Source organism: Anomaloglossus baeobatrachus, chromosome 3, assembly GCF_048569485.1.
Source record: "Anomaloglossus baeobatrachus isolate aAnoBae1 chromosome 3, aAnoBae1.hap1, whole genome shotgun sequence".
NCBI lineage: Eukaryota > Metazoa > Chordata > Amphibia > Anura > Aromobatidae > Anomaloglossus > Anomaloglossus baeobatrachus.
In genome coordinates this window covers 403,276,781-403,296,890 of record NC_134355.1, presented here as the reverse complement: position 1 = coordinate 403,296,890, position 20,110 = coordinate 403,276,781, and the positions used below count along the sequence as shown (strand labels likewise).

General features: G+C 46.0%; 1 protein-coding gene across 1 annotated transcript in view; it reads left to right on the top strand.

Moving 5' to 3' along the window:
* Positions 1-4,142: 4,142 nt before the first annotated feature.
* Positions 4,143-20,110, top strand: part of ZNF451 (zinc finger protein 451) — a 76,431-nt gene continuing 60,463 nt past the window's right edge. The window contains exons 1-6 of the mRNA XM_075340269.1: positions 4,143-4,296; positions 8,290-8,384; positions 8,850-8,918; positions 9,181-9,300; positions 9,924-10,035; positions 16,311-16,461. Of these exons, the coding sequence (XP_075196384.1) occupies positions 8,307-8,384; positions 8,850-8,918; positions 9,181-9,300; positions 9,924-10,035; positions 16,311-16,461 (530 nt within the window). The 5' untranslated portion in view covers positions 4,143-4,296; positions 8,290-8,306. The remainder of the gene's footprint in view (positions 4,297-8,289; positions 8,385-8,849; positions 8,919-9,180; positions 9,301-9,923; positions 10,036-16,310; positions 16,462-20,110) is intronic.

The window sequence follows — 20,110 nt, the reverse complement described above, 5'->3', positions numbered from 1 at the left end:
ATAAACAGGTCACCATTATAATAAATTGCACTTAGTAGGTTTGATTTTGATTTGATCTTTTTGTTACACTTTTAGTCTATTCTCACATGAACATATTAAGGGTGCTTACTTATGTGAGGCTATTATAGGAATGTCCTGGCTTTGGCCCATAAATTCATGGTTAGTCTAGGAGACTTGCCTTTATTATATGTGCACATAATACTATTTTGTGAAACTAGCCATTTGACTAATTATTTCTTGTTTATTTTTGACTCCAGTGGTAGTTACAAAAAAAACCAAACAAACCAAAATTTCAGCAAAAACTGCACGTGTAAATCCAGACTTCCCGTACATGTGTTGGGGTTATAGTATTCTTGTTACAGTGGTTCCTTACTTTTAATAAGTTACATCTGCCTTAAGTGTAATGCAATCTCTATGCTTCTCTTTCCATAACAAAAAGGTTTTAATTTATCAAAGGAGTTCCAGAAATCATCATGTCTGAGAAATACTGTGAATCACCTAAGAAAAAGGCAAAGAGGCTCTGCCAATTTAAGGATGCCTGGCTGAAAAATTTCCCATTTATAAAGAGATCACGGCGAGGTGTTTTATATGCTTTTTGTGAAGTTTGTTCATCAGACTTTTTAGTGAGCCATGGTGGCTATAATGATGTAACCAGGCATATTAACACTGAGAAGCATATTGGATTAGCCAAGGCTGTTGCACAGTCAAAACCAGTATCTACCTTCTTCCCTGCTTCTAATTCCAAATTTGCAGAAAATGTCATCAAAGCAGAAGTTTTATTTACTGGTTTTTTGGTTGAGCATAATATCTCATTAGCCACAAGTGATCATGCACGGCCATTAGTGAAGAGGATGTTTCCAGACTCACAGATTGCTGATAGATATGCATGCGCAGCAACTAAGACAACCCATATTATTCAGGGTGCTATAGCTCCAGAGGCACTCCATAATGTTAGAGCTGTTATCCAAGGCCAGAAAAAATATTTTGGCATCTCACTGGATGCAAGTTCTGATGAATTTGAAAAGTACTTTCCTGTTCTTATCACTTATGGACATCCAGAAACTGGGCTAATTGTGACGGAATTTTTAGACATGGTGTCATGCCCATCTGGTAAAGCCCAAGACCTTTTTAATGCTGTGGATATCATGTTAAAAAAACATCATGTAAACTGGAATATGTGTGCAACATATTCAGCTGATAATGCAGCTAACATGCAGGGAAAACACAATAGTGTGTTGTCAAGAATTAGAAGCGCCCAGAGTGCGGAACAAAAAATTTATGCTGTTGGCTGTCCCTGCCACTTGGTCCATCTAATGGCTGAACATGCAGCAAAACCTTTGTCCATAAGTGTAGAAGACCTTATTGTTGACATTTACTTTCATTTTCAAAAAAGTTCAAAAAGGGTAAATACCTTACAGGAATACATGGTATTTTGTAACACTGGAGTTAGAAAACTACTAAAACACGTGAAGACTCGTTGGCTGTCACTTGAGAAGTCTGTTGAAAGGACCTTACTTAATTGGGATGCTCTCAAGTCATATTTTTTTAGTACATTTGAGGAAGACATTGGTTCACTTGGTGCTAGGGAAAAGCGCATTCTTGCCAGCATGCAAAATGATATGACAAAAGTGTACCTTTTATTTTTGCACTCAGTTCTTCCTGTATTCAATTCCTTTAATGTGCTTCTACAGACAGAAGCTCCAATGGTACATCACTTGTACCCAGCAATGTTACATTTGTACCGAGATCTTCTTGTCAGATTTGTCCAGCCAAATGTCATTGCCAGTGCTGAAGACATTTTGGATATTGTGTATTCTGACTCTTATGTTCAGCTCTCCAAAGGGGATATTCTCATTGGATTTGAAACACAAAATTATTCCAGGAAAGAGAACCTGATAGATACCCCAAAGTTCCTGCAATTCATCAAGGAGACTGTTGACTTTTATTGTAAAGCGCTGGACTATATGAAAAAGGCTATGCCTCTTCAGGACCCAGTTCTTAAAAGTCTTTCTTTTATCAATCCAGATGTGCGGTTGTCAACAAGTATTGAAGACATCCAGACTGTAGTCAACAGGTTCCCAAATGTAATTGGTGCCCAAGAAATGGACAAACTGCTAAGTGAGTTCAGGGACTATCAAAGCAGTGATGTTGTAATGAAAGGAAGCAACAGAATTGATGAGTTTTGGCATCAATTATCACAAATCAAGGATCCAATAACTGGACAATTTCAATACAGTGTCTTATGCAAGCTGGTAAACTTTCTACTTCTTATTCCCCACAGCAATGCTTCATGTGAGAGATTGTTTAGTATTGTGCGCAAAGTCCTCACAGATCAGCGGAGCACCTTGGGAAAAAATCCAATGACACAACAGCCGGGCTCAAATGTGTATGAGCCCGTAACTACAGTCAGAAACACCCTCTGTGCAATACTGGCCAGCAAAATTAATATTTTTTCCAGCACACCATGTCACAAATGGCAACCTTCTCCACAACTGCTCAAAAAAGCAAAATCTGCAACAGCTGTGGCTTTATCCAGCAGAAGACAATCTAGTATAGAAGAACGCGCTAGTAGTAGTACAGCTGGGCCTTGTACAGAAGAAAGTCACAGTGTTACCGAATCTGTGTCTGAAGCTACTAGAAGGGAAGCTCCAGGTAGACAGCAAATTGAAGACACTAATTTTTCCACCAAGAACCAAGCATCACTGTTTGAAGTCTCTGATACCTTGTCAAGTAAGAGTACTGCAGCAGCAAAGAAAAAGTACACAACAGTACCACAGAAGGAACAAAAATCTTCTGCAACTAAAAAACTATCATTGGTGCCTAGTAGTGCACAGGCTGCTGCTGATGATGATGATATTGTTATCCTGGATTAGAAAATGAAGGTTTTGAACACTTTAATTTTGTTCATGTTTTGCACATTGTACATGTGAGTACAGTTTAGAATTTGCAGTTATTTATTTCAGTTCTTGCATTTAAAGCCTTTGTAATGTAAAAAAAAAAATATGTATAAGGCTATGTTCACATTTCATATTTGCCACATGTCAGTGGCTCTGATGTTGCTTCTGTTTGAAACTCTGAAAATGTTTAGGGCTGTCGCCTTTAATAAGGCAGAAAGAGACAATTTCTACTCTGTCTGGCCTCATTTTTGGCAGTATCAACATTTCTGAGGCGAGTGCAAAAGTACAATCGACCATGCTTTTGTGCATGCCTGAGAAAGATTGACAATAACAAAAATGAGGCTGGACAAAGCACAAAGTGACTGTCTGCCTTATTAAAGTCAATAGCTGCTTCATGGGTTGTGTTAAAATCCTATTGTTTTTAGAGCTTCAGACAAAAGACCCTGATGGAGCGACTGACATTTGGCGAAAACACAATGTGAACATAGCCTTAAAGTGACAGGTATTATCTCCCCAATAATAGTAAAAATAATAAAGTGTTGTTGGTTAATTGGGTTATCCCTCCACGACTTTTGTATTTTTTTTTCTTAACGGGCTAAAAATTCACAGGCAAGTAGTTGTTAACTCCCTGCCTGTTCTGCACATTGCTGATCTGTGGTGGCTCAGAGCGATCACGGACAGCTTCTGCAGTTTCAGTTTGCTGAATGGGTGTGGATGGGGAGTGGATATGGGCGTGGCTGTGAAATGGGAGTGGTTAGGGGGCGTGGCCTAAAAATTTGCCGCGGCGCGCTGCGCGCACCGCAGACTTTGTCCCTCTTTTCCTTCTTCAAAAGTTGGGAGGTATGCACGTACTAATTACACGGATGGGTGTTGTGGGTCAGAATTATTTTCTCCCAACAGTTTAATGCACTTGGATTTATCCAGTCTTATGTGTGGTTAAAAGACCGATGTCATTCATAAGAACTTGTCCAAGTCCCCGTACGGCTATGGATGGCAAAGAGGAGCTATGGCTTCTGGAAGAAGAGGAGGGGAAAATTAACTCACGGGGTGGGTAAGGGGTTAATACTGTCTAGGCATCATTATCACAGGCTCCTGCTCCCAACACGATCTACCGCATCTGAGTATCTAGTCACCACTATCAGCAGGAATCCGCGCCCCCTGCGATCACGTGACACTGCCGATGCCATGGGACTACATTTCCCAACATTCCTTGCATGACGCTTTAGTATGACGTTGTGCGCGTCAGTGTGCGTGTAACGCGGGAAGCTGTGACAACAAACACCCGTGAGAGGAAACGGTTGCCGGTAACGGGTGTGGGAGTTACCGGGCGGGGGCAGATTTGTCCACAACCCATAACTGCTGTGCTGCGATTTCTACATCCCATCCCTCGTGTCATCTGGTGAGATATGGAGTAATTCACCAGTGACTGCTGGGTATTCTAAGTAATCCGGGTGATCCACAGTGCCGGATTATCAGAGAAACTGACATGCGCTGACTAAACTGTGTATATCTGGCTGCTGTCTCCCGTTACTCCGGCCCCTCATGTGTAGCACCCACCAGTGTATCCAGTGCGCCACAGTGTGGTCAGGGCTGGGTATATGTACGGATATCCTGGACACTGGGTGATGACCATGATGCTCGCTCCGCTGTCTGAGCTGTATACATGCAGTCCTATGTGTCTGTACACTGCTGGCTCCGCTGTCTGAGCTGTATACATGCAGTCCTATGTGTCTGTACACTGCTGGCTCCGCTGTCTGAGCTGTATACATGGAGTCCTATGTGTCTGTACACTGCTGGCTCCGCTGTCTGAGCTGTATACATGCAGTCCTATGTGTCTGTACACTGCTGGCTCCGCTGTCTGAGCTGTATACATGCAGTCCTATGTGTCCGTACACTGCTGGCTCCGCTGTCTGAGCTGTATACATGGAGTCCTATGTGTCCGTACACTGCTGGCTCCGCTGTCTGAGCTGTATACATGCAGTCCTATGTGTCTGTACACTGCTGGCTCCGCTGTCTGAGCTGTATACATGCAGTCCTATGTGTCTGTACACTGCTGGCTCCGCTGTCTGAGCTGTATACATGCAGTCCTATGTGTCTGTACACTGCTGGCTCTGCTGTCTGAGCTGTATACATGCAGTCCTATGTGTCTGTACACTGCTGGCTCCGCTGTCTGAGCTGTATACATGGAGTCCTATGTGTCCGTACACTGCTGGCTCCGCTGTCTGAGCTGTATACATGCAGTCCTATGTGTCCGTACACTGCTGGCTCTGCTGTCTGAGCTGTATACATGCAGTCCTATGTGTCCGTACACTGCTGGCTCCGCTGTCTGAGCTGTATACATGCAGTCCTATGTGTCCGTACACTGCTGGCTCCACTGTCTGAGCTGTATACATGGAGTCCTATGTGTCTGTACACTGCTGGCTCCACTGTCTGAGCTGTATACATGCAGTCCTATGTGTCTGTACACTGCTGGCTCCGCTGTCTGAGCTGTATACATGCAGTCCTATGTGTCCGTACACTGCTGGCTCCGCTGTCTGAGCTGTATACATGGAGTCCTATGTGTCCGTACACTGCTGGCTCTGCTGTCTGAGCTGTATACATGGAGTCCTATGTGTCCGTACACTGCTGGCTCCGATGTCTGAGCTGTATACATGGAGTCCTATGTGTCCGTACACTGCTGGCTCCGCTGTCTGAGCTGTATACATGGAGTCCTATGTGTCTGTACACTGCTGGCTCCGCTGTCTGAGCTGTATACATGGAGTCCTATGTGTCTGTACACTGCTGGCTCCGCTGTCTGAGCTGTATACATGCAGTCCTATGTGTCCGTACACTGCTGGCTCCGCTGTCTGAGCTGTATACATGGAGTCCTATGTGTCCGTACACTGCTGGCTCCGCTGTCTGAGCTGTATACATGCAGTCCTATGTGTCCGTACACTGCTGGATCCGCTGTCTGAGCTGTATACATGGAGTCCTATGTGTCTGTACACTGCTGGCTCCACTGTCTGAGCTGTATACATGCAGTCCTATGTGTCCGTACACCGCTCGCTCTGCTGTCTGAGCTGTATACATGCAGTCCTATGTGTCTGTACACTGCTCGCTCCGCTGTCTGAGCTGTATACATGGAGTCCTATGTGTCTGTACACTGCTGGCTCCGCTGTCTGAGCTGTATACATGCAGTCCTATGTGTCCGTACACCGCTCGCTCTGCTGTCTGAGCTGTATACATGCAGTCCTATGTGTCTGTACACTGCTGGCTCCGCTGTCTGAGCTGTATACATGCAGTCCTATGTGTCTGTACACTGCTGGCTCCGCTGTCTGAGCTGTATACATGCAGTCCTATGTGTCCGTACACTGCTGGCTCTGCTGTCTGAGCTGTATACATGCAGTCCTATGTGTCCGTACACTGCTGGCTCTGCTGTCTGAGCTGTATACATGCAGTCCTATGTGTCCGTACACCGCTCGCTCTGCTGTCTGAGCTGTATACATGGAGTCCTATGTGTCCGTACACCGCTCGCTCCGCTGTCTGAGCTGTATACATGCAGTCCTATGTGTCCGTACACTGCTCGCTCCGCTGTCTGAGCTGTATACATGGAGTCCTATGTGTCTGTACACTGCTCGCTCCGCTGTCTGAGCTGTATACATGGAGTCCTATGTGTCCGTACACTGCTGGCTCTGCTGTCTGAGCTGTATACATGGAGTCCTATGTGTCCGTACACTGCTCGCTCCGCTGTCTGAGCTGTATACATGCAGTCCTATGTGTCCGTACACTGCTGGCTCCGCTGTCTGAGCTGTATACATGGACGTCCTATGTGTCCGTACACTGCTGTCTGAGCTGTATACATGGACGTCCTATGTGTCCGTACACTGCTTCCTCCAACAGCACTCAGCGGAGTACTTGTGCTCCAATGTGTGGGGGAGGGGCGCACACAGACCACCACTGATCTAATTTGTGATGTGATGATAATATGTGACGTGTAAAGGCCCCTTTACACACTGAGACTTTCAGCGATCCCACCAGCGATCCCAACCTGGCCGGGATCGCTACAAAGTCTCTGGTGAGTCGCTGGTGAGCTGTCAAACAGGCAAACCTGGAAAACGACGCAACAGCGATCTGGACCTGCAGAACGACCTCGCTAGTCATTGGGGACGTTGTAAAGCAGCTTTTTGAAAGGGAAGTCGCTAACAAAGTCGTTGTAAAGTCCCCTTTACACACTGAGACTTTCTAGCGATACATGCTGCACAGCGTGAAACAAAGGACCAAAGAATGGTCCTGAGAGATGTGTAGTGATCAGCAACATCACAGCGGGGGCCAGGTCGCTGATGTGTTTCACACACTGCAATGTCGCTGGGGAGGTCACTGTTACGTCACAAATCCGGTGACGTTACAGCGATGTCGTTTGCGATGTTGCAGTGTGTAAAGCCAGCTTAACTATGGCCTGTTAAGCCTCTTTCACACATCAGTTTTTTGTCATCCGTCACAATCCGTTTTGTGACTGATGCGACGGATCCATCTCAGATTAGGGTAGAACGAATTCAATGGATCCTGTAAAAAAAAAAAAAAAACAACAAACTGATCCGTCATACCATTTTTTTTGTTTTTCTTCATGAGAAACCTATATGAACCCATTCCTGGGGACGAGAGAGAGAAAAACTGTCAGTGAGTGGAAACATTAAAGGGGTGGTTCACCCATATTTATTATTTCTTAGATTGATATTCTATTGAGAAACAATGTTTCTCTCAAATACCTTGTGTTGGCAATAGTGCCCGTGAGCGGAGCAGTCCACTCTTCCCCATTGCTTGACCCCCGGGCTCCATGACTTCAGGGATTCAGTGATGTCACGTCCACTTCCTGCTGACCTGACATCCCTGCGGCCGGCCCCAGTCTTCCTGAGTCACTGGGCTGTGGGTGGTGGTTCACTGCTTGTCACAGCCCAGCGTGTCTCCTGCTTGCAGCGCTCTGCTGTGAGGGAGCTGATGGGCTGTGCTGAGCTTTGAAACACCGGCCGGCCACGGTGATGTCAGGTCAGCAGGAAGTTGACGTGACATCACCGGATCCCCGAGGTCACGGAGCCCGGGGGTCAGGCGATGGGGAACAGCGGTCTGCAATATCGCCACTCATAGGTACTATTCCCAACACAAGGTATTTGAGAGAAACATTGTTTCTCAACGTAATATCGATCTAGCAAATAATAAATATGGGTGAACCACCCCTTTTAAGGCTCGTTGAGTTTTTTTTACCTTGTTTTCTGTAAGCCAAAACCAGCAGTGGGGTAATCAGAGGAAAAGTAGAATAGAAACACGGCACCACTCCTGTATTTATCACCCACTGCTGGATTTGGCCTTACAAATACTGAATGTGTGCAAGATACAGGTTTTCTTTGTACTTATTTAGAAGGAACATCCGCCAGCATGGAATCTGCGGAGAGACCCAAGAAAGACGTGCCAGAAGAAAACCAGGGCAGTGAGGAGGAGATTGAGTTTGTGAGTGTAAGTATTGGCACTGGGGTGCAGACAGGACCGCTGCAGTTCTCTATTCAACCAGCATGGCGGATACCATAACTCCCATAGAAATGTATGGAGCAAGCTGGTCACAGAGGCTCACTAATGTCAGATATCTGTTGCTTTGCTGGATCTCGCACCATATTGTACTATAGGGGCATTACCTGTTTACATACTGTGACGACCACTCCTGGGCATAAACCTACAAACCCAGGACCCCAGTGAGCCGTAGGAACGGCGCTAACCACTGAGCTGCTCTATATTGAGTAAAATCACCAGGCTGCACACTCTGTATAGGGCCACCGCAGACTAGTGGTAGCTTCTTCTTATTATTATATTTCCTTCTATTTCTGTGCACTGATCTAGACTCTTGGTCTTAAGGAATACACAATGAAATAGATTTTAATGCCATTGGTGTCATGAAGGATTAATGTTCCATGTTTTCTTGTACAGGAAGGCCAGTTAAGACCTGTTGTGGAATGCGTTGACTTGCTTAGTAGTGATGATGAGACTCAGGACTATGTAAGTATAAGCTCTGCGGGTCCTTTATGATACTGGTGTAGTGCAGATCACTTTCCTCTGTGGGGCACAAGGCTCAGTGTATCTGTAGTAATGTTGGCAGCACTTGCATTGCAGACAGCCACGCTTGGCTTCCATGGCTCCCAGCGGGCAGTCAGGCTATGTCTTCACCATACTGTAGCAGACTATTATAAATGGTCATGTGTTGTGTATGATAACTTGTTTCTAGTCAAACTTTTGACATTTGCATTCTTCTGACCCTTAGGGAACTGTAAAGGACCATGTTGATTATCAGAAGGATCGGGTGGCATCAACTCTTGATCGTCTTGCACGCCATGTTGAAGTGCAAAAAAATAAAACTGCTGAAAAAAACAAGGCGTTCCAGGTGAGTTCAGTCTTTTTCATGTACAGCTAACTTTTCTGTAGGTCGTACTTTTTGATAACCTTGCATGTTTATTTGGTAAGTGTAAAAATGTATAAAAGAGCGATATTTGTGATGAGAGCCTGGACATCAGTGGGAAGTAGTGGACGGCTGGAGACATGGTGGCATGAGAAAGGCATTGAGTAAGTCTATGTGCACACGTCTGCGTTCCGCCGTGACAAATATTCCGCAGTGTTTTGTCACTGTGCGTTTCAAAACGCAGCCAAAAAGCTGCGTTATGGATGCATTGTGAATGCAGAATTCATGCGTTCTGGATGATTGCTCTTCCATAGACAGTGGGAAAAGCATCCAGAAAGCACAAAAGAAGTGACATGTTTCTTTTTAGAACGCAGCGATTTGGATCAAAATTTCTGCATGCAAATTGCTACGTTCTCAAACGCAACGTGCAGATGGATTATGCACAATCTTTATAGATTGTGCTGGGGACGCAGGACGCATGGCTTTACGCTGCAGTGCAAAACGCACACACAGCCTAAAGAGCAAGGTTACTAACATACTATTCTCCTCTTTGGAATTGTGGTTCGCATTTGCTTACTATGTTTTGGGGGGTTTTTTTGCCCCCGCAGGAAAAGCTAAACTTTCAGCATGCTCATGGTTTACAAGAGTTGGAATTTAGCGATGATATTTCTGGCAAACATGCTGCTAGAATATGTGTCCACGAGTGGCTGAAAATGCCAGGTAAGGTGAACAAGCCAACTGATGTACCATGTTCTTCATCAATAGAATGCAGAGGATGTCTATGGCTTAGGCTAGTTTCACACTTGCGTTGTGCGGCATCCATTGCAATCCGCCGCCTTGAGGAATTAGGGTTGCAGGAATCCGTTTATTCCTCATAGGCTTCTATTAAGGGCAGATTGCAATGGATGGGCTTGCGTTGCATCCGCCCGGCGGCACCTTGGTTGTTTTGTCAGTGACCGTCGGGCAGAGGGAACGCAGCATGCAGTGTTTTTTGAGTGGCAGAATCCTTTATTATTTTTATTTTTTTTTTTACTACACGTGCTTTTTTTTTTTTTTTTTTTAAAATCACAGAAACTTTGATTTGTCTCTCGGTGGCCAAACGCTCAGCTGATCGCCCGGCTTTTGAGAGCGCTCAGCTGATTGCCCGGCGGCCGGCTTTTGAGAGCGCTCAGCTGATCGGCCGGCTTTTGAGAGCGCTCAGCTGATCGGCCGGCTTTTGAGAGCGCTCAGCTGATCGCCCGGCTTTTGAGAGCGCTCAGCTGATCGCCCGGCTTTTGAGAGCGCTCAGCTGATCGCCCGGCTTTTGAGAGCGCTCAGCTGATCGCCCGGCTTTTGAGAGCGCTCAGCTGATCGGCCGGCAGCCGGGCGATCAGCTGATCGTTCACAATAGTCTGCCGCCGGTTAAACTTAAAAAAAAAAAAAAAAGCAGATTCTGTTTTGCAGCATCTTCATCAGTTATGCAACGCATCCGTTGCATCCGTCACACAACGCAATGCGAAGGATGCTGCACAACACAAGTGTGAAATTAGCCTTAGGCTCTATTTACACATCCGTTCTAAAAAACAAACATCAGCTGACTGATTATTAATGGAACCCTTCACACATCCAGTTTTTAGAAGAGCTGTCAAACACAGCACATGGTCCGTTGTCACTCATTTTTATGGATTAGACTCAGACATCTCAGTGTATTAAAAGCAGATGAGAAACAGATGACTTCCATTTTCCATTCGTTCTAACTGATCTGTTGCTAAGTATGTAACTTGTATCAATGGCAATATTCGGTTCAGTCAGTTTACCTCTTATAGTTTTCAAATAAGAAAATAAATGCCAAGTGGATAACACATGAGAGACTATTCTTGAAGTCTAAAAACTGAAAGGATTGATGAATTGGGTCATATGGATACCGCTAGGGAGCGTTGCTGCAGAGAATTTCATTCGAAGTTGGGAGGCGACTTCCTGACGACTATTTTATGTTAAAGGGATCCTGACTGCTGCAACGTGCCACCTTATCCACGGGCTCCATGTATAGGTTCTGGATGATTTCAGCCACATATGCTCGACTCTAAAATGCTTCAGCATTTTATAGAAAAGCGTACTATAAAAGCCACAGAGACTGATCCACATAGGAGACTAGTTAAAAAGGTTGGACCCCAGCGGCTGCTACTTGGGTGATGGGGAGAAATCTGCCACTCCAGTCAGCAGTCTGTGAGAAGCATACATGGCTGATATACAGCCAATGTCTGATACTTGGAGTCCGGGCTTCAGGAAGCATGTACCTGCTATCAAGACGCCGGATCTGTTTTTTTCAGGTTTTTGCCGGATTGTGCATGATAGCAAAAAACTGATATGTGAAAGCACAACAATAGATGCTGAAAAATGCTATACCTCCAAAGGCTATTGTAAATAAAAGGGTGTTACCAATGTGATGGTCGCTCTCTGCTGTCACTGCAGAGCTGTGTGTGATTATATCTGCCATTTCTGCAGGTTCCTCTCAGCTTCAGCCTCCAGCTCACAGGCAGACAGGGTTGCAACATGGTTGCAATAAAACAGCTCAGGGACCTGCAAAAAAAGGTCAGGTCAATAAAAGCTTATAACATATAAGGCTAGTTTCACACTTGCGTTAAACGGTATGCGTTGCATTGCGTTGTGTGACGAATACAACGGATGTGTTGCATATAGTGGCACAACGGATGCTGCAAAACAACGGAATCCGTTTTTTTTGGTTTTTTTTTCTACTGTTGACCGGCGGCAGACTATTGTGAACGATCAGCTGATCGCTCACAGCAGCCGGTCGCTGGGTGATCAGCTGATCGCTCCCGGCGCCGGGTGTGATCAGCTCATCGCTCGGCCGCCGAGTGTGCGGAGTGGGTGGAGCCGAGCGGGGCCATGGTGCTGAGGACAGGTGTGTGTGTGTGTGTGTGTGTGTGTATGTATATGTATATGTATATGTATGTATGTGTATATATATATATATATATATATATATATATATATATATATATATATATATATATATATATATATATATATATATATATATATATATATATATATATATATAATATACACGGAGTGGAGTGAGGGAGGGGGCGGAGCCGAGCGGGGAAGTGTCGGGCTCCCTGCACATGTGGCCAGGGTAAATATCAGGTAAACCACTTTGCTTGGTTACGGGTGCAGGGAGCCAGAGAGAGCATGCACTGTGAAATCCTAAGGATTCCGCTGCTCAAAAAAACGTTACATGCTGCGTTCCTCCCGCTGGGCGGAAGCAACGGAGTGTCGCCCAGCGGAAGCAACGCAGGTCCTTTTGGCACAGTCCGTCATCCATACAAGTCTATGGGAAACAGCGGAATCCGTTAACGGATTCCGCTGTTTTCCAAAAGGGTGGATTGTGACGGAAGGAAAACAACGCAAGTGTGAAAGTACCCTAAGCAGGAGCCTGTGTGAGCTATTAACCCCTTCCTACCCATCCCTTGTAATAGTGTGTAATATGAAAGTAATAAAATAGGATTTATTACTTACCGTATTTTTCGGACTATAAGACGCACCCTGGTTTTAGAGGAGGAAAATAAAATTTTAAGCAAAAAATGTGGTCATGACACACTTATGGGGCGACGATCTGCTGCTGACACTGTTATGGGGTAATGTCCTGCTCATATACTCCCCGGCCTGCTCAGATACTCCGCAGCCTGCTCAGATACTCCGCAGCCTGCTCAGATACTCCGCAGCCTGCTCACATACTCCGCAGCCTGCTCACATACTCCGCAGCCTGCTCAGATACTCCGCAGCCTGCTCAGATACTCCGCAGCCTGCTCATAATATACCCCCATCATCCTGGTGTATGGCTGCATCCTGTGGTACATAAAAAAAAGGTAAACATTCATACTCGCCTTATCTTACCTCACTCCCTGCAGCACCGCTCCTCTTACCGTCTATGTCAGCGGCAGCGCCGCTGAGTGGAGCCGTCCCCGTTCCCCTGCAGCATCGCGATGTCCTCCGGTCTCTGTGCCGGCAGCTGCGTGTGGACACGTACGCACAGCAATGACATAATCGCTGTGCGCACTGCTAGTCTCCACGCAAGACTAGGAGGAGATCATGATGCTGCAGGGGAACGGTGAGTAATGTGTACTGATTCACTGCCCCCGCACTGATGATGATGCGCGGGGGGCAGTGAATACAGCCGCACATGATTACTCCAGGCTGCAGTTGCCAGGGGTGATCATGCGGGCCAGCTGTTTATCCCTCGCCCATCACCACGCCCACCTGTCAGTGCCGGCTTCAGCGCTGAGAGATGATGGGGGGGAAGATGGGTGTGCATATTAAATGAGCGGGTCCACGTGGTCACGGCAGGCTGCTACAGCCTGCTCGTGCCCCCGTTGACCCGCTCCACTGCAGCACCCTCATTCCCCACAGCCCTATATTCAGACCATAAGACGCACCCCCCACTTTCGCCCAACATTTGGGGGGGAAAAAGTGCATCTTATAGTCCGAAAAACACGGTAATCCCTAAGTAAATAGCATAGGTCTCTAGCCCCATGGGCGTTGCATCACCCTGTGGGCGTGCTACCATGGATTTACATGAGCGGCCTCACGTCTTCTCCTTCAGAATCCCACGTGCTTAGCATTCTCGCCGCCACCTCATCCTGGTGTTTTCTGGTCGGCTTCTGATGCGCACTGCGTATGACAGGAATCGCAGGAGTCTTCTGAACATGCGCAGTGCGCATCAGAAGCCGACCAGAAAACACCAGGATGAGGTGGCGGCAAGAATGGTAAGCACGTGGGATTCTGAAGGAGCTGATGGTGACGTCGCTCATGTAAACGCATGGTATCATGCCCACAGGGCGATGCAACGCCCATGGGGCTAGAGACCTATGCTATTTACATAGGGAATATGTAAGTAATAAAACGTATTTTGTTACTTTCATATTACACACTATTACAAAAAAGGGATGGGTAGGAAGGGGTTAATGGCTCACACAGGCTCCTGCTTCTAGGTTATAACCTGACATTCGCTTTAACACCCCTTTTTATTTATAATCTTCTCTGAAGCGTAGGAGTTATCTTCTAGGCAGCATCTAACCCATAACCTGGAAGAGCTCATTTACATAATGTGATAAAAGATATTTCAACAACAAGGCATCTGATATGAGACATAGAGGTTTTATTTTCAGCATTCTATAAACTATATGCCCGTATTAAAAGTTTAAAAAGGTCAAAGTGGTGACAGGATTCCCTTTTAGGGTGCGTGCCCATGATCAGTGTTCACAGCGTTGTGGATGCAGCATGTTTCAGCTGCATCCAAAACGCTACGATGTACAGTACAAGCACAGTGGATGGGATTTCCAGAAATCCCATGCTCGCTATGCGTGTACTGCCCGCAGCGTAAACTGACCTGTGATGTGGCTCTCCAAGCCACAAGCATGTCAATTCTTTACTGCAGAGCCACAAGCATGTCAATTCATTGCTGCGGAGCTACAAGCATTCTCCACAGGGAGAAACCAAGAGAAAGACGCCAACTGCCAGAGCCTGGATCATGGGTACGAGCAGCTGCTGTCTCCTGTAGAGGAGACTTGCGCCCCTGCAGGTCAGGACACAGCGGGTCCTGATAGTGTGCACATGCCCTTTAAAGGTTATGAATATTCACTGCTTTCCCCGCCCACCCTATGTGACAGTGTCTATGATTGGTTGCAGTCAGACTGCCCGCGTCTGTGATTCAGTGCCATCACACCAGCTGTCCCGAAGTGGAGTGTAAAAATATATACAGCGCTGGCAAAAAATTAAGAGGCCACTGCAAAATTTTCAGTTTTTCTGATTTTTCTCTTTATGTTTTTGAATAAAATGTAAATTGTTCTTTTATTCTACTGACAATGTCTATGAAATGCCAAGCAATAAATTTTGTATTTATTTTCTGAAAATGAGAAATGGTCAAAATAACAAAAAATGCATTGCTTTCAGACCTCAAATAATGCAAAGAAAACCAGTTCATAATAATTTAAAAACAAAAATACTAATGTTTTCACTCAGGAAGAGTTCAGAAATCAATATTTTGTGGAATAAACATAATTTTTAATCACAGCTTTCATGTGTCTTGGGATGGTTTCCACCAGTCATTCATACTGCTTTTGGGTGAGCTTATACCACTCCTAGTGCAAAAAGGAGTTCTTTGTATGGTGGCTTGTGACTATACATCTTCCGCTTGATTACATTCCAGAGGTTTTCAATGGGGTTCAGGTCTGGAGATTGGGCTGGCCATGACAGGGTTTTGATGTGGTGGTCCTTCATCCACACATTGATTGACCTAGCTGTGTGGCATGCCCCTTACATTACCCTCATTGCCACTGCTCCGGGGCAATCTGGATGAGCCGGATAAAGCTCCAGGATTGGCGCAGCTAATGGATGCGGCAAAATCTGGGGCAGCTGCGGGCTGCTATTTTTAGGCTGGGGAGGACCCAATAACCATGGGCTCCAGCTGTCTACTTTATTTGCACTGGGTATCAAAATACAGGGGACACTACTCCCATTTTTTTACAATTTATTTATTTTTACACTCCACTTCGGGACCCAGACAGCTTGTGTGAGGGCAACCAATCACTGACGTTGGCAGGCTGACTGCAACGAATCACAGAGGGTGGGCGGGGGAAGCAGTGTCTATTCATATCCTTTAATGAGTGGACCTGGAAGCTGTGTGACAACTGCACGGAAACTCTAAGTATAATTATATTGTCCTTCCTTTAATCCCCATTTTGCTTCCTTTTGCAGCCCCCCTGCCCCTTACTAACACAATTTAACACCTAGACTTATGTGGGGTTTGGCGTCCAGGCTCAAGTTCAGGGTAAAGTCCAGTCCCAAATCAGACTTTTTTTTTTTTTTTTAAAGTCTGGCCGGACTGCTGATCCCGAACATCTGCGGTTCCACCCTTCTCCACTTCCCACTATTGACAAGTACTCTTTTAACGTGATTCTTTTGACATGGTAAATATTTATATTTTTACACTCCAGGCCTTAAACCCGGCAGTGTTTCTGCCAGCCGCCGATCGTTCTCTAGAATCCATGAAACCAATCCCGTTAGGAGACAGCCAATCACATGTCCTGTTATGAACTGCAACCGGAGTTTTGATGATGGACAACTCCTATTAGGACACCTGAAAAGGTAAGATGAGCGCGTTCCCGTCATCTGAAGCTAGTATTACCATTTGTTATTTCCTCATTTTTACAGAGCTGGTTAGTTTGTAGCTAACATATACCTTGTTTGCTGTGTGAAAAACTATGGATTCATTCTGATTGCTGCTTTTAGGGAGTGTATAGATGTGGCAGATATGTTGCAGACATTTTTGAGACTTTTACAGACACGTGAACAAGCTCCAAACTGTAAAATTCAAACTTATGCTGCAGAAATAACCCCTTAGAGAAACTACTCTTTCGGATCATGTCGGTGCTCTTTATCTAGTTAGCACAGTATACTGTGAGGCTATTTTATAGATGATTTGGTGGTTATACAGAGCTCAGCATTCAGCGAACTGGTAGTTCTGCTGCAGGTAAGGCTGCTTTCACATCGGCGTTCTTTTCTCTAGTCCCTTCCACGACAGCCTAGGAGGAGGTTGTCTCTCCACGCCCTAATTGGGACAGGAAGCACAAGAGAGGTTAAAAGGACCCTCCCATAGCCAGTGTCTGTCCTGTCCCCATGGGGCATGAAGAGGTTTTGCTTTTTCTCCTATGCTGTGGTGGCCGGCGAACTACAGCGTACATTTTTTTTTTTTACCCTCTTACCTTAGCCGGGCAGTGTCGGTCGGGCCTTCACCGCTCCTCCCATACTGCTTCCCTCACCTTGTGAGGGACCCCACCGCTCCAGATGCAGGCTGTATAGCTCCCCGGCCGGCATCCTCCCTGAGCCGCCGGCTGCCTCCCTGAGCCGCCGGCTGCCTCCCGTATGCACGCTGCCGATGCAACCCGGAAGTGCTGCTGCGGGGGGGGACTTCTGGTTCTCGCGCCCTTCCTGTGTGGGCGTTTCCGGTCGCGGAGGCAGCGTGTCAGACACGCCGTCGGGTCAACGGCCTGTCATGGGACAGATGCGGGAGGTGGGAAACGTTCCCTGCCACTGGGTGGGGCAGGCCTTTCCACATAAAGGCTGCGCTGAAGGCATCAGAACCACGGTAAGGCTTCTGTGCGCGCTGTAACGTCTTCCCCTGCATCTGCAGAGCCTAGTGTTCCCCCTGCCACAGTAAGTAGGAAACGGGGGGGGGGGGGGGTCCCTTATGTCTGGTTTACAGGCTGATATTGATGGCTCCCTACGGTCTGTGTTTTCCAGGAAGACAAACCGGCTAGGAAATATGACAAATCTGAAAAATCTGATAAACCTGAATGATCTGAACAGATTAAAAAATGCCCAGTCTGTATAAGAAAGCTCCCTACGGTCTGGGATAAGAAACTTTGCCAGCAGTGTACAGACCAGATTGTTAGGGCTGAACAACTGTCCCTGGTGGACGAGCTGCGGTCCATGATGAAAAAGGAGATTCAGGCCTCACTAGCCTCCCTCCCTGCTGCTGGTCTTTCTCCCATTAAAAAGAGGAAATTCCAGTCAAGCCCCGTCTGATCATGGATGCCCCTGATTCCACCTCAGATGGTCTCGATGAAGGTTCTTCCTCCGGGAGGCCTGACCGGTCTTTCCTTTTTTCACTCAGATGATTTGGGAGATCTTATTGGAGCAGTTAGGAGCACTATGGGGTTAGAGGACGAGCAGGTCCTTCCTTCCGTTCAGGATGAAATGTTCGCTGGCCTGAAACTAAACAGGGTTTCCTGTCCATGCTAATATTCTGGATCTTATCTCTCAGGAATGGGAATTTCCTGAGAAACGATTCAGGAGTGACCCCAGACACAGATTTTCCCTAGAGACTTCTGAGTTGCATTGGGAGGTCCCCAAGGTGGATGTACAGATGGCCAGGGTCACTAAGAAAATATGAATTACACCTACCGTTATTTGTTAATTCGGTTTCCAGTAGTCCCTCAGGACAGCACCACAGGAGTTAATCCCCTTGAACTATACAGGGACAGGATCACAGAGAGGTTTAAAAGGCCCCTCCCACCTCCACCCTCCAGTGTCTTTTCAAGTACTTACAGAAGGATGGATACAAACGGTTTATACCAACAAATAGTAACTCATCTGCAAGATAAACCCTAAGGGGAGGGAAATAAGGGTGCTGTCCTGAGGGACTACTGGAAACCGAATTACCAAATACCGGTAGGTGTAATTCATATTTTCCAGAACGTCCCTCAGGACAGCACCACAGGAGCAGTACCAAAGTAATATCTCAGGGCGGGTACAGAAGCCTTAAGGACACAAGTCCCGGGCAAGAAATAGGTTAGACATATCAATCTGTAAAACCAAAAATATGAATAGTGGTAAGAATCTGTAAGCATATGAAATCCTATGCAGCGCATCTTAAGGGTTACCAAACATGGCTGGTGTAGGATCCATAACACCCAGAACCCACCAATGTCTGAAGAACATTAGAAGGACTAATTCTTTGATAAGTACCGTCGTGTACTGAAAAACTACAAGGTAAATCACCATAGTGAGTGTGATATATACTATGCTGCTGAATATTCAGAATAACTGAGGAAGACAGCTTATACTACAGAAACCAGATATAGTGAGAAATACCCGAAAAATGGGTTAGATGAACATTCTTAACACCGCAACTGTAGAATAGATGTCAAAGTCCTTAACAGCCTATCAAGGAATGAATAAACAGCCCGATAGAATGACCACCGTCTTAGATCAAGAATAAACTTGTCCGTGCTTAATAAACCAGGTCAGTACTGTCATCAGCTCTCCTAGGCTCAAACGACTACCCCTGGTCACTGACCACCCCACCATACCACCAGAGGTCACATTCTGGCTCCAGAAGCCCAAGATGTCAATGCATAAACTACTGGATCTCGAGTAATGAGAAGGACCGTCATGAAAACTAAAGACATGAAGAGTTGGAGTCTGGAAGGCACGTCTTCCGATATTAGCAAGCCAAGTACATCATCCGACCACTTGAAGGAAGCATTGTTCCCAAGATGCAGATGCCAAGTACAGCGGGGTATGGAATCTGGATGTGATGAAAGTGTCCCAGAAAATGTAGGTGGCCAAACCTCATAGATACACTGTATACAGTATATATATTGGAATTTAAAGAACTGGTTTGTCATATCCGTGGCTGCTAATACAGGAGCCTAGTGTTGCCCTGAGCTGGTGTAAAGAAACCACTACCACCTGGGGCAGACTACCCAACTAGAAATGGACTATACTCCATTAGCATGTAATTACCACTATATCGGACACTAGCATAAACATACCACACAGTCTTCCATAGTGACCAGGGAACATCTTCTAGAGGAATGAGGGCCTCTAATAATCACAGAGTGATATTTCATTTGACAGCGGTGAGACCCTGGATTTTATCTCGTGAGAGCAGTGAGCCTATGAGGGAGACTATGGAGCTCCCTGCCACAAGATGTTGGAAAACCTCACAGGTTATTTACGAGATTCTGTATGTTGAACAATGGTCCAGAAAACTAGTCCGATTGCCATCAAGGGACCCGTCACAGTAAAACGGGGCTATTACCATGATCGGCTACATTCAGTTCTTTCCATTATAGGATGAACTCGATAAACTTTCTCTTTAATCAGAAGTTATAAATGAAAGACCAAAGCTAAGCAACTAAGCACAGCTGAATACTACTGATTAGAAAGGAAGGACCGTAGCTGAACTTAGATTCCTGTTCTGAAGCCGTAATAAGGAGAATTACTAGGC